The sequence below is a fragment of the Hippocampus zosterae genome, chromosome 7 (assembly GCF_025434085.1).
Source record: "Hippocampus zosterae strain Florida chromosome 7, ASM2543408v3, whole genome shotgun sequence".
Taxonomy (NCBI): Eukaryota; Metazoa; Chordata; class Actinopteri; order Syngnathiformes; family Syngnathidae; genus Hippocampus; species Hippocampus zosterae.
The window spans coordinates 25383476-25395570 of record NC_067457.1 but is presented as its reverse complement, the minus strand read 5'-3'; the positions used below and the strand labels follow the sequence as shown (position 1 = coordinate 25395570).

Genomic DNA, 12095 nt, shown 5'->3' with positions numbered 1-12095 from the left:
TTCCGCTAGTCTATTAATCTGATTGGCTCAGTTTGAAATCAATTTTGAAAATGAGAAGACTGAAAGTTACAGGGCGTGATATCATGCACACACGTAAACGCACATGCAGGTACCTCGCACTCCTCTTCACCATCAGACTACACAGGAGAAAAGAGGCAAAGTCAAAGCACGGCACATAAAGGATCAAGGGAGGAATTTAAAGGCGCGTTTAGAGGAAAAAGAGCGGGAAAATGAACCTGAGGGTGCGGCGAAGAGGTCATGTGGGCGGGGCAACTCACTGTCGCGTCGACGTCCACAATCATCTTGCCTCGCGTCTTGTTGCGCTCGCGGTGGTCGGCGCGTTTCTGTTTTTGCTGCAGCACGCGGTCTCGGGTCGTCCGGTACTCCAGAGCGAACTCGCTGAGGATCTTACTGAACCTGTGCACGCTGACGTCTCTCGCATTGTAAGCCGGCTGCCCCAGAAACAACAGGAACGAGTGGAACCTGGTCGGAAGAGGACGACAAATAAGTGAAAAAGCAAAGTTCGTTCATATTCTTTTGATATTTCAGAAGTTATCGGAATAACTTTAAATTCATATGTCATCCATTTCCTATCACGCACGGTCGATGCATCACAGACATCACGCTTTCCCTTTTTCTCGGAGGAACCAATGGCCAGCTATTTGCTGAAATGTCAGAAGAAGCCACAAGAGGCCGCCAAAGCTCAGCGTAGGTAGGAACCGCTCGGGCCGAAACGCAATACCTCTGATCTCCAGAATTTTCACTTTGGATGATGAGAACGCGGAAGAATACTCATATTCGGTCTGCCTTTGATGTGAGTGAAAAATCGACGTGACCAAAACCTCTCATCAGGTTCGCTGGGAAAGGTTTCAAGCGCAATACCTGTTATCTGCATCCGGATCTGGGATTTCAGGTCGGAGGCCTTGAGTTTCGGATGTCAATACAGTGATACATCTTGCCCGAGAGACAATCTTTGCGTGTCGGCTGAAGGCTAAATATAACCTGGGTTATTCCCGTCAGCGAACATGTTCTTGTGAGGAGCGCCACCTGTTCATGATCCTGCGGTGGACGATCTTGAGGATGATGATTCGCTCCGCGCAGTCTTTGAGGAAGTCCGACATCTTCTGCTTGAGCTGCGGTTTTATCTCGTGCTTGGCGATCACCTTCAGGTGGTCCCACGAGGCTTTGCAGCGACGCTCCATCTGACCCAGGTTCTCCTGCAGTAGGTCGAAATCCACCTGCCGTCCATAAGGAGAATTATCACGATACGTCAGTGTAAAAGCTCATTCGGAAGCTTGGACGAGCTTGCGTGAGTTCATTTACAGCGCATATCGTCCGACGCCATGCGATTTGCCATATTTGCAAATGTATTATCGGTACCACGAAAGGCCCACCTTTGCGGAACGTGTGATGGCCCCGATTTCCGAGTAGAGGTCCGTGCTTTGAGGAAAGTTCTCCACCACCACAGAGCAGGTGTGATGTAACAAAGACTGTTTGTGGACCGTGTCCTTTACTTCGGGCACCTTCTGCAAGTATGTCAGCTCGAAACCTTTCGCCTGGACACATCATTTATTTGTCAAAAAACAAACAACAAGAAAAAAAACGTCAAGTAATTTGCTCAGGCATATAAGTGGAGCCTAAAAAAAAATCAGTCCAGGAATGGCAGCGGTCTGGGATCAAGGATCAAGGATCCCGACTCACGTTGGTTCCATTGAGGAAATTCCCGATTGCGAGCAATGTGGAGAGAATGTAGCGAAGAGTCTTGTTCTTCTCTAGTTGTTCCATTCCCTCCTTGAGATCCTGCAATGGCTCAGCTACTTCCTGCGGGAGACAAAAAATGTCACGCAAACAAGTATCATTTAGTACGAACAAACTACAACGTGTTAATGCACGTGCAAAAAAGTAATTAATTAATCGCAAAAATTAATCGCATACAGTGAGTTGAGGTCAGTCCGGATTAGCTAGAAATATGGTCTTCAAAAGAAATCTCAAAGAGGAGCGTGTCCCGTGAGAAGCGCAAAATCTTACGAGACGACACGAAAAGCCGTTTTGGTTCGAGAGATTCCGACTTTGAACTCTGTATGAGCAACATGTGATGCGCCAGAGGAGCTCCGCTAAGAAGCTATGTGAGGTCACCGCGTTGATGTCGGCACGGCACAGATGCAGCGCACATTTAGAACATAGACGGACAAAAGTATTGAGACGGGGTCAAGTTGGGAAATGGGAATCGAAGTGGATTCTCATGGACGGACCTTTTCCGTTGCCTCGTAGTCCATCTTGAAGGCCCACAGCTGCAGTCGGGCAGAGAGCTCGCTGATGGAGGACAAGGTGAGCAGGAACTGCTCGGCCGAGCCCATAGGGGTGTCGGGATTAGCCAGCTGAGCCTCCTGGATCTTCTGCGTCTCCTCCTCCGTGGGGATCATGGTGAGGATTTTCTGTTTGACGGGCGGACACGAGAGTGGGCGACGACACCCGCAGCCGGCTTCCTTTCATTTCCATCCCGGCGTCCGTACCTCAATGCCTTCCTTGTTGAGCGCATATTCGTCAAAGTTGAGGATTGCCGTCTTGATGGTGCGAGGGGGGGGCAGGACGGTCAGGCCGATGTTGATGGCGTTGCTCCTTTTGGAATCCAGCACGATGATCTCTTGCCGCTTGCCGTCCGCTGCCGTTTTCTAAGAGAGGCAAACGCAGCCAGAAGCTCACCGCCGGGTCTCGTTCGTCTCCGACCGCGACTGACCCTGCGCTCCGCTCGACGGGTTTTTAAAGATTTCAAACCTCATCGCCTTGGTTTTATTGTCCGCAGCTGCGGGCGACTCAAAGTTTTGTTGGAGGGAGGAGCAGGACAACGTAGCCATGACGGTGAGCGTGGTTGCGGATTGCAACGGCGGGGAACATTAGACTCGGGGATTTATAATATTTTGACAATCCTACGCGGCTCACTGAGTTCACGTTTTGCACATTGCGGATAATCCTCTAAAGCCAAAACGGATGGAAAACAAGCGCTTGTGTGTGCCCGTGTAGCGATTTGTTCGTAAGAGGCACGTCTCCAGTTTTGAAGCTTTTTGGTGGATCTCGACGCCCGGGAGCCCCGCGGTGACTGACGGATATAGAAGACCGAGACCAGAGTTGTTTGCGTAGACCTCGGCTGTAAGTCTTTGGAAAGCCAAACTAAATTGCAAATTGGAAATTCAGCTCCAGGCTTGCTTGGACCTTCATAAACGGAGTTGTTTGATCTCGATCAGAACACTGAGGACCTGGCTTAAGGACCTAAAAGAACGAGGAGAAGGACTCCGAGGCTCACCTTCATCACAGGCATTTCTTTCGACTTGGACTCAAACAGATGTTCCAGTTTGGCTGTGTCTAATTTCACCGAATCCAGTTTGGACCAAACCGAGTCTCCATTTCTCCTGTAGTCCCTGTGCGGCGATTCCGGACGCACCTGAACAAAAAAAGCGATTGACTCGTATTTGAGTTTTCCCCGCTGCCCCCGCCGGCGGTCTGTTGAAAATGATTTCCAGAAAAGACGCATGAACAGCATCCCAAGTAAAAGAGGAACGTTTACGCACGGCAAGCCAAGATTGGTGTTGACGTGCCTCACCTCATTCCAGAACAACCTGATGGTCTTCTTCTTCTTGTTGAAGAGAGGCGGCTCGGGAGGAGGAGGAGGGGGCGGCCCGGGCATTCGGGAACCGAACGACGGCGGAGGCGGAGGAGGCAGCGTCATCGCCGACAAGGGAGGCGGGGGCGGACAAGTGCCCAGCACGGGCGGGGGCGGAGGGAAGGAGGGGAAGGAGAGCGCAGGAGGCGGCGGAGGCGGAGGAGGAGGAGGAGGGGGAGGGGGCGGCAGGTCGCCGCAGCCGTCCGTCAGAGTGGCGTCCAGGATGTCGACGTCGTCGGCCTCCGTCAGGTCCGTGAAGTCGATGTCGCCGATGCGCAGCTCTCGAGGGCTGGCTAAGAGTTGGTCCCAGATGGTTTCCGACTCCTTCTTGAGAGCAGGAAGCGGCGTCACGTCGTCGCCTTGGATGTCCAAATGAGGGTGGGGGCCGCTCATGTCCTTGATCAAGTCTCCGAAGCGCTCGGCGAACTGCCGTATGCTCCCCCGTTGCTCGGATTTGTTGTCCTCCGGTTCATCGCTGGACTGTCTCTCGGCGTCCTTGCGCGTCTCCTCTTTCTCCTTCTCGGCGTCGTCCTCCTCATCCTCCTCGCACGGCTTCTTGTTTTGCGAGTACAACATGTCCAGCATGAAGAGTTTACTGTTGAGTTTGCTGCTTTGTTTGTTCGCTTCGTCTTCTTTGAGGGCTGAAAGAAAGAAGACCAAGGCCAAGGGTGAATCGTCCCGCACAAGTACACCTTGCTTCAAGTCGTACTTCAAAGTCATTTCTACGCGACCCGAATTGGATTTGCCGATGGCCTGATGGTCAAGAATTGCACATTTTGAAAAACTAAAACCAATTAAAAAATAAAACCCTGTCTGATCCCAAAGTACCGCAAATAAAATTCCCCATCTTAATATCCCCCCGGTTGCCCTTCAAAGGTTCCATCGCCCAGTTTGAAATAAACAGTTGCAGAGCCTCACCGTTGTCAGCGTTGGCTCGTTCTTCTCTCTCCAGGGTGCTGCTGGCTGAGGAGATGCTGGAGGCGGAGCAGTTGTCCTTCTCGTTCACCTCCTCATTTTGCCGCTCCTTGTCGCTCAGGATGCCGCTGTCCTCCTCCGCCTCCTCGTGCTCCTTTGCCGCTGGAGGAGGCTCCTCCTCCTCGCCTTCCCCCTCGCTTTCTGTTTCCGCTTCCTCCTTTTTCTCCTCTTCCTCCTCCTCTTGCTCCTCTGCTTCTTCTTCAGCCTCTTTGTCCTCGGGTCCTACGCCGGCCCTCGAGTCATCGGCCTCTTCTGTCACAGAGAAAGACATTCTTTCTTCATTGTCCGCAACACTCGTATAAAATTCCACGGTGTAACGCCTCACGTCTTTGGACTTTTGCTTGTCTGAGGACACAGGGGTCAAACAAACGCGAAACCACATCCCAGGCACACAAAGCCGGCTTGTGACGGCGACTGGAATACGAACAGGAAATGAAGAACCTGTTTGCCTCGAAAAACCAACTCCGACTACAGTCGGCGTAGTGATGCCGGCCGGCGAGGTCGTCGTGAGGCCTCGTTTTCCCGACCCGGCTACTGTACACACACGCCCCCACCCCAAAAAAAAGAAACCACTTTTAGAATAGCCCTTTCAGCCATTTCCCTCCATCTTGCATTTGGTTTTTCAAAGGAGCAGCCCTCCGCTGCTTTTGCTTCAGCTCCCGCTTCACTTCAGCTCGCTTTGCATTTTACGAATGCACCCGTTTGTGTTTTTTCAGTGTCATCTATCAATGGCGAAGTATTCACTGTCAGACTCATCTTTTCATGCCGAAATGGAAAAGTATTCGCGTTCCCCTGCCGTTTGCAGGGGTCGGAGACCAAAATCAAGAACCGTATTTTTCGGATTTCTCAAGTTGGACCAATCGAAAATGGCACCGCAAAGAAAAAAAGCAAAAATTCTATTTTAGACACGGTTTTGGCCCGAGTACAAACACAGCAAATCGACACGCGTTTCACCCGTTCGGGTTAGGCCGGGGGGGGTCCCGATCCCGTGGCGAAGCGATTCTTACCGTCTCGAGAAGGCGCGTAAGGTCCGGCGGCGCGTTCAGCTTCGTCGTCGGCCTCGCCGTCCTCCCGTGACGACGGGGTGCTGCTGCGCGTCGACGACGGCCGCCACGTCTCGGAGGGTTCGAAGGTCAGGTCGAAGTCGGGGTGAGTCCTCGGCCCGCGGGGAACGCGCTCCTTCTCGTATTCCTCGGCCGCCAGGCGCTCTACATTCTTATACCTGCGAGGGCGGATCGCACAAGATCGGTTTCAATGAGAAATAAAGGCACGCCCGACACGTTTTACGTCCGATCGCCGTCCCCCGCTTCCTCCTCTAACCGTCCCGCACCATCCAACCTCCCGGCGGGAGATTGAGGGTGCAGAGTGGACTTTCTTCCTCTCTCCTTCCACTAACCCCTCCTCTCTCTTTCCCATGAATATGTGGCGCTTCTGTTCCCAGTTCATTAGCATCAGACCACTTCAGAGGTCCAAGGGGAACTGGATACTGCTTTGTGTGTGTGTGTTAGTACGGCGTGGGGGTGAGCGAAGAAGTGTGGCCAACTGTGTATTGTGGTGGATGAAGCGGGAGTCCCGTCTGCAGAGCGCCGAGATCCAAACACGACCCCCAAGCCCCTGCCAAAGAACCCTTTGAATGGATGCATACAATATAAGGTTTCCTCTTGGCAAAGTGAAGCACTGTATGCTAAATATTTCTATGAGTTGAAAGGCCATGCGCACACGCAGCTTCACGCGGGGAGCGCAAAATATTTGCATCAGTATGCAAACGCGCGAGTGACATCTCGGTTCCGCATGTTAGCCGGCGTTAATTCTCATGAGAATGGAGGGAAACTTTCACACCAGTGCTGTAACTTTACAAAATGGGGGCATTTTCATTCGTTTTAAGCATCAATTTTAGTCAGTTTCTTTTTTTTTTTTTTTTAATATATGGAGTATTTGTTGAGTGAAACATTTTTAAAAAAGGTCACTGAGTATGGTGTCATTAAGTAGGGTACTCAAAGAACTGATGCATGTACTGCAAGAGTATTTAATTCATTGTTTGTTTTCATGAACTGTAATAACCTTGAAGTAAGAAGCTTTGAGTGTAAAATAACACAACTTCCTACTAAATTACAAAAATCTTTTCACGTTTCCGACCAATAATCTGCTGCTGAGCGTGACGGCAACGTGTCTGCGAACGGGGATCCGTGCACACAGCAAATAAACAGGAAGGAATAGAGGACCCTAAAGCTCAAAAACTTCTTTTGGTGAGGTCAAATGGCTTCAGCAAAGCGTTAGAAAGCAGTGCACAATGTTGCTGCCTGTACTGTGTGAGCATTTCCTCGGCGATGATGCGTCCTTTTTCATTTTTTAAATTTTATTATGCTTACCTTTCTTCCCGCGCCACCCTGGCCTCTTCCATTTTATCCACATAGTCTCGGCTGTGGCACACACATTGATGAAAAGATGATCAGCAAGTCGTGAGAAATTGTAACCGAACAGAGAAGAAATTTTGCTGTTTTTTTTGGGGGGGGGGGGGTGGCAAGCGGAACCCAGGGGCACACCTGTGTTTGGACCTCTCTTCTCGTTCGATCCTTTGTAGCCTCTCCTCCCTCTCCACGCGCCGCCGCTCTCGTTCGGCCGCCAAGGACTCCTGGTGTTGCCGGTACGAGGAGGAGAGGAGACCTCCCAGGGGAGCCCTGAGGGAAAATCAAATGACGCTTCGTTAGTCGTTCTCTGAAGACTTTTCATATTTTTGTCATGTATCTGAACAGCTCATTCGCTCAAGTGAGTCCACACTGGAGCATGCAGACACACTGGAAAGGCATGACGGTGAGGATCACACGTGGGCACTTGTGCCTCAGGTGACCTCACCTGGGACTGGTGGGCGTCGAGGGGCCGCTGTGAGCGGAGTGAGACGCGAGACCCCCGTTCCTTGGAGAAAAACAAAAAAAAAAGGAACAGGAAACACCACAGCTGTGAGACGGCCATTTAAGCGAAGCGATGTGTCGACTGACTAGTCCAAGGTAAGAAAGTGAAACGCGGTTGGTGCGATACCGCCGTGACCACACAGCCATGGATGTGCAAGATTAGTTTCTCTGCGGTTATGTTTCCCGCCGCTCTACATGTCACTGTCCAATCGGGTACGTCAAAGGTTTCCGAGAAAAGACAGAAGGAGGATTGAAATCGAACGACGTGAAGAGCAGATCCAAGCGCAAAGGGAACGATGCAACCAAACAAGACTGAGAAAGTGAAAGGAGTGACCGCAAATACAAATGTTAACAAGTGAGGAGAAGATCCAGCAAAGTCCACAGGTGAAGAGTGAGAACGAAAAAATTGAGAGCAAAAAGAAATGGGGAGGAGTGTGCTAGGAACCAAAGTGAGTCTTGGAGCAAGTGCGGAAGCCTTTTTCAGTGACAGGATTCAAGAGAAGTGAAGCGGCTAAAAACGATCAGTGAAAGTGGAGATTGTGAAGAAGAAAAGAAAAGGATCGAAGCCCCCCAAGAAGAAAATTCAAGTCCGGGTGTCCCTCTGACCTTGGAAAGGCGGTATTGTCCGTCTCCACGCAGGGTTTGGATGGAGATTGAGGTGACGTCTCATCATCCAGATCGTAGGAGAAGAGGTGGAAGGGCGAGTGTGGCTTGTAGGGCAGGTGCTCGGGGGAGAAACGGGAGCCGCCGCGCAACGGCTGCCCGATCTCGTTGGTGGCCGGCACGGTGCTGGTCACCCTCTTCCTGGCCAACAGGGCGGCCAAAAGTGAGGGGGCGCTGAGGGGGGGGGGCATGGGAGGAGGGGGTGATACCGGAGCCGAGGGGGAGCTTGCCGGAGGGGATGCCTTCCGATTGCCGGCATCTCGCTCGCGGACGGGTTTGGACGTGATGGTGATGGACTGGAATGTCCGTTGAATGATAGATGGAAGATGCCTTACCGGGCTAGGGAGAGAAGGATCGCAAGAAGAGGTCAAGGTGAAAAAGACGTCAATGGCAATGGGAAGCCAACCCAACTGCAAAACCGGTAACATTTTGTCATTGTTTAGAGGAGCTCCTGAGAGGTTTTTGTTTTTTAAAGACTCCGCAGTTTGAGCCATTGTACCTGGTACTACTCTGGCTAGGCAAAAAAGCGTCATCGTTTTCATCAAAATCAGGCTCAGTCAGTGCAGGCTCATCCTCTTGGGACCGCTTGATCACCGCATCCTCACATTCCTCATCTCTATGTCGGGTGGAGGGAGGGGGGGTAGACAGGGGGTTTGATTACATGCGCAGGCGGACGGCAGGAGAATGGATGCAAGCTGACACAAAAACCAGGACATCACAAACACAGAATATGAATGAGAAATGAATCGAGCACCATTCAGAGTAACGCCAGATCGTTTTTCATGGCATGCAAGTCTGCCCTCTCGTGGTTTTAAGCAGCGTAGGTCAAGACGTAAGGGCAGTCGGATTGGAGGCTCGTTGGAAAGTTCCAATCAACCCCAAAATGCTGAAGGATTTGCATTTTTGACGTGTTGCAGAGCAGCATCCGAGCAGACGTTGATTTCAGCATTCACGCAGTCAAGATGCAACACGGGCACAGGACGGGAATTGGCGGAGAAGGTTCGATGAAATGACGATGAAGCCTTGATTTCATGAACGCATGACGTCAGTCGTTCCACTTCGGAACCTCGATCACACACACCGTCATTCTGGGGACGCCATTCATACAGCCTACAGTGGGCGCTTCCCAATCAAGAAGAAAACCTTGGAAAACCCGTCGAACTTCGGAAGGTCACTTCAAAACTCATTATTTGTTGAGATGCACCTGTACAATATTGGAATAACTTCCACAACGTACAATGCCAAAACAGTCAGACTCACCTCTCGCTAATCTCCTCGGGCCTCTGTCCGTTAAAGGGGTGAAAGGCCGTCCTCTGGGGGGACCCGGGGCTGCAGGGGGACGCCTGTCCCGATCGCACCAGCGAAGCCCTGCGGCTGCGCCTCCTCTCCAAGCCGCAGCGCTTAGCACCGCCCCCGATGCTCGCTCGCCGGCGATCCCGGCGACCCGTCGGCGGAGGCTGGCCGTCGTCGTCTCCGTCCTCGTGCCGAAGAGTGGACTGGCGGAATGAATATGAGTCAGCTGTTCACAATGGGAGCAGCGCTGCGTTTCCACTGTTCATATGCAAACCTCGTAGATGTTGAGCTGCTCAACCAAGTCCAGATCGGTGCCTTTCCGATTCAGGTGTCTCTGAGTTACCGTCTCCATTCCTTGCTCCTCCAGACCGTCCACCATGTCGTAGAAAGAGTCTTGATCTGGCAAGGCTGCCAAAGTCTGACAAAACAAAAAGGGACAGAGTCAAAACACTTGTCTGAAGAGTCTTCAGTGGAGATGCCGGTTGTGCCGCAACATGCCGGCCAGTCCGTTGAGCTCGAGAACAATTATAGAACAAGAAGAAGACGGCTGCCATCTCCGGTAAGCTCCAGGTGGCACTGGAATGGTACATCGCTTCCGCTAAACAGGGCTTCACTAGACCGGAAATGATTCTCTTTGGACTACCTTATTGATGAGAGTCATGGCATAGACCAGCAGCTCGGTGTCCACGCCGTCTTTCTCTTGCAAGATCTCCATAGCATTAGACCACGCTTTGCAACCTGGACACACCGGTTCAAATCTTCAACCTCCGAAACAATTTGTCAACCGGCCCGATTCCAAATGATGGGTTTCGTCAGCGCACCTCTCTTGGAATCAGCCGAGGCGATGGCTTCGATGAGAAGCGGCGCGTTGGACTCGGCGTACTCCACAAAGACCAGTAACAGTTTCATGGCTGTTTTTAACACGAGACGGAACTAGAAGAGAGGAAACGACATTTGTACTGGACCGGGCGATAAGGCAAATCGTTTCGGATTCGCGGATGTTTTACCTTTGACCCGACAAGCGTGTAAAGCCACTCGATTGTCTCGGCGTGGCCAATGACGCCGTTCATCCCGTCAACATACAGCATGATCTGTCCCAGGGCTGTCCAACACGAGAAAATGAAAAAGTGAGGAAAAAAATGCAGCCGTTTAAAAATGACGAACCCTGGTGGACTTTTGCCCTTTGGATTTCCGCCCTACTTGACTGTTTTCTATACCTCTTAAAATGTAGTTCTGGTAGTTTTGGTCGGCTTCTGCGCCCACTTTGATGAGACACGTCAAGCCTTCGGCCATCACAAACTCGTGGACAAGGTCTTTGTCATCCTGGTGTACAGAAAAAAAAGGAAATGAAGCTCATATCGCCGGCGAGATGACACCACCACACAATCCATAAATACTCTACAGGTACACTTCTTCCAAATTGCATTATTTCTCCCTCCCAGCAGGAGGCAGCAAAGTTCTGTTTTACATGAAACCGTCACAATCAATACAATACAATACATGCTGCTTTTATTAACTTGCATCTCGCTGCTTCATGCGTTAGCTCAAGAGACCTCGACCTTTAAGCTGTCAAAATGTTAACAGCAGAGAGTACGGATATCTCTTTTCAAATGTCCGGGATAAAAATAAAACATCAACAGAAAATAACAATAACAAGTCCCCGAGCACGAAAAGAAACGTTGATGAGGTGGCGAGCGTGACCGCAGTCACCAAAACGTTACGCAACGCTACCGATGACTTGACTGTGAGGTTGTGGGCGCGACAACAAGTTTCGCTCCGTGTTACCTGAAAGATTTGCTTGAGCGAAAACAGCGCTCTCCTCAAGTCACGTCCATTGGAGTTGTACAGTCGTTCTGCAGGAAGACAGCGAGAGCGAAAATCAGACACGTGCTTGTGAAGTGTTATGATTTAATTCGGAATATCCCCAAAAGCTAAAGATAGCGCTTCCTTTTTGGCAGGTTTTGTTGATTCCCCGGCTTTCAACATTTGATGAAAAAAAAACCTTCTCAACGAGGCTCAGATGTGCAAAGGTTTTGACAAGAAATTGAGTGCGAGTCGATGGAATTCATCAGCACACATCAGTGCCCTGCTGGCCGCTGGCACTGAACACGGCAGCGCACACTTTCGCCGCATCCTCAGTGGCCGCACGGCACGTGTACGACCTCTGGCCCCCTGTCTGCCACGCACGGCCACACACACACACACACGCGCACACTTGTACACGTTGCAGCAGTGATTAGAGTTGTAATGGAATGTTAATGAGCCGCAGGCTGGGTTTCAGCAGTGAGGTATTCAGGTCACGACATGGAAAGTACTCTGGACCAAATGTTTTAAGTGCTGATAACACCGCAATGATACTTAACCGCGTCCACCTTCCAAACTTAAAAAAGAAACACAAATATTATATTGATGACCTTGTGAACTGTCCTCCATATGGACCATCAGAAAGGGAAAGTATTTTGCTAAACCTACAAAAAGCAGCAGCCCTGACGTATGCCCGGAGGCGGGTTCGCAAGTTTGTCTGTGTCTCTGGAGCTCGGTGGTAGCAATCACTGAACCAAAAGTGAGGCTAACCCACGGCCAGGGTCACAATCATT

General features: G+C 51.0%; 1 protein-coding gene across 5 annotated transcripts in view; it reads right to left on the bottom strand.

Moving 5' to 3' along the window:
• The window catches only part of fhod3a (formin homology 2 domain containing 3a), a 31637-nt gene that overhangs the window by 1901 nt on the left and 17641 nt on the right, over positions 1-12095 (bottom strand). Inside the window, exons 4-25 of one of the 5 annotated variants that reach the window (XM_052071967.1) lie at positions 11284-11351; positions 10716-10821; positions 10506-10600; positions 10320-10431; positions 10142-10236; positions 9773-9916; positions 9466-9701; positions 8705-8821; positions 8149-8544; positions 7487-7546; positions 7177-7311; positions 7003-7053; positions 5641-5855; positions 4577-4885; positions 3599-4299; positions 3302-3439; positions 2514-2672; positions 2253-2435; positions 1702-1821; positions 1395-1556; positions 1048-1238; positions 237-483 (exon numbers count right to left, since the gene is read on the bottom strand). In XM_052071967.1, coding sequence (XP_051927927.1) covers positions 237-483; positions 1048-1238; positions 1395-1556; positions 1702-1821; positions 2253-2435; positions 2514-2672; positions 3302-3439; positions 3599-4299; positions 4577-4885; positions 5641-5855; positions 7003-7053; positions 7177-7311; positions 7487-7546; positions 8149-8544; positions 8705-8821; positions 9466-9701; positions 9773-9916; positions 10142-10236; positions 10320-10431; positions 10506-10600; positions 10716-10821; positions 11284-11351 — 4040 coding nt within the window. The remainder of the gene's footprint in view (positions 1-236; positions 484-1047; positions 1239-1394; positions 1557-1701; positions 1822-2252; positions 2436-2513; positions 2673-3301; positions 3440-3598; positions 4300-4576; positions 4886-5640; positions 5856-7002; positions 7054-7176; positions 7312-7486; positions 7547-8148; positions 8545-8704; positions 8822-9465; positions 9702-9772; positions 9917-10141; positions 10237-10319; positions 10432-10505; positions 10601-10715; positions 10822-11283; positions 11352-12095) is intronic. The other 4 variants (XM_052071968.1, XM_052071969.1, XM_052071970.1 and 1 more) reach the window with 4 other exon arrangements.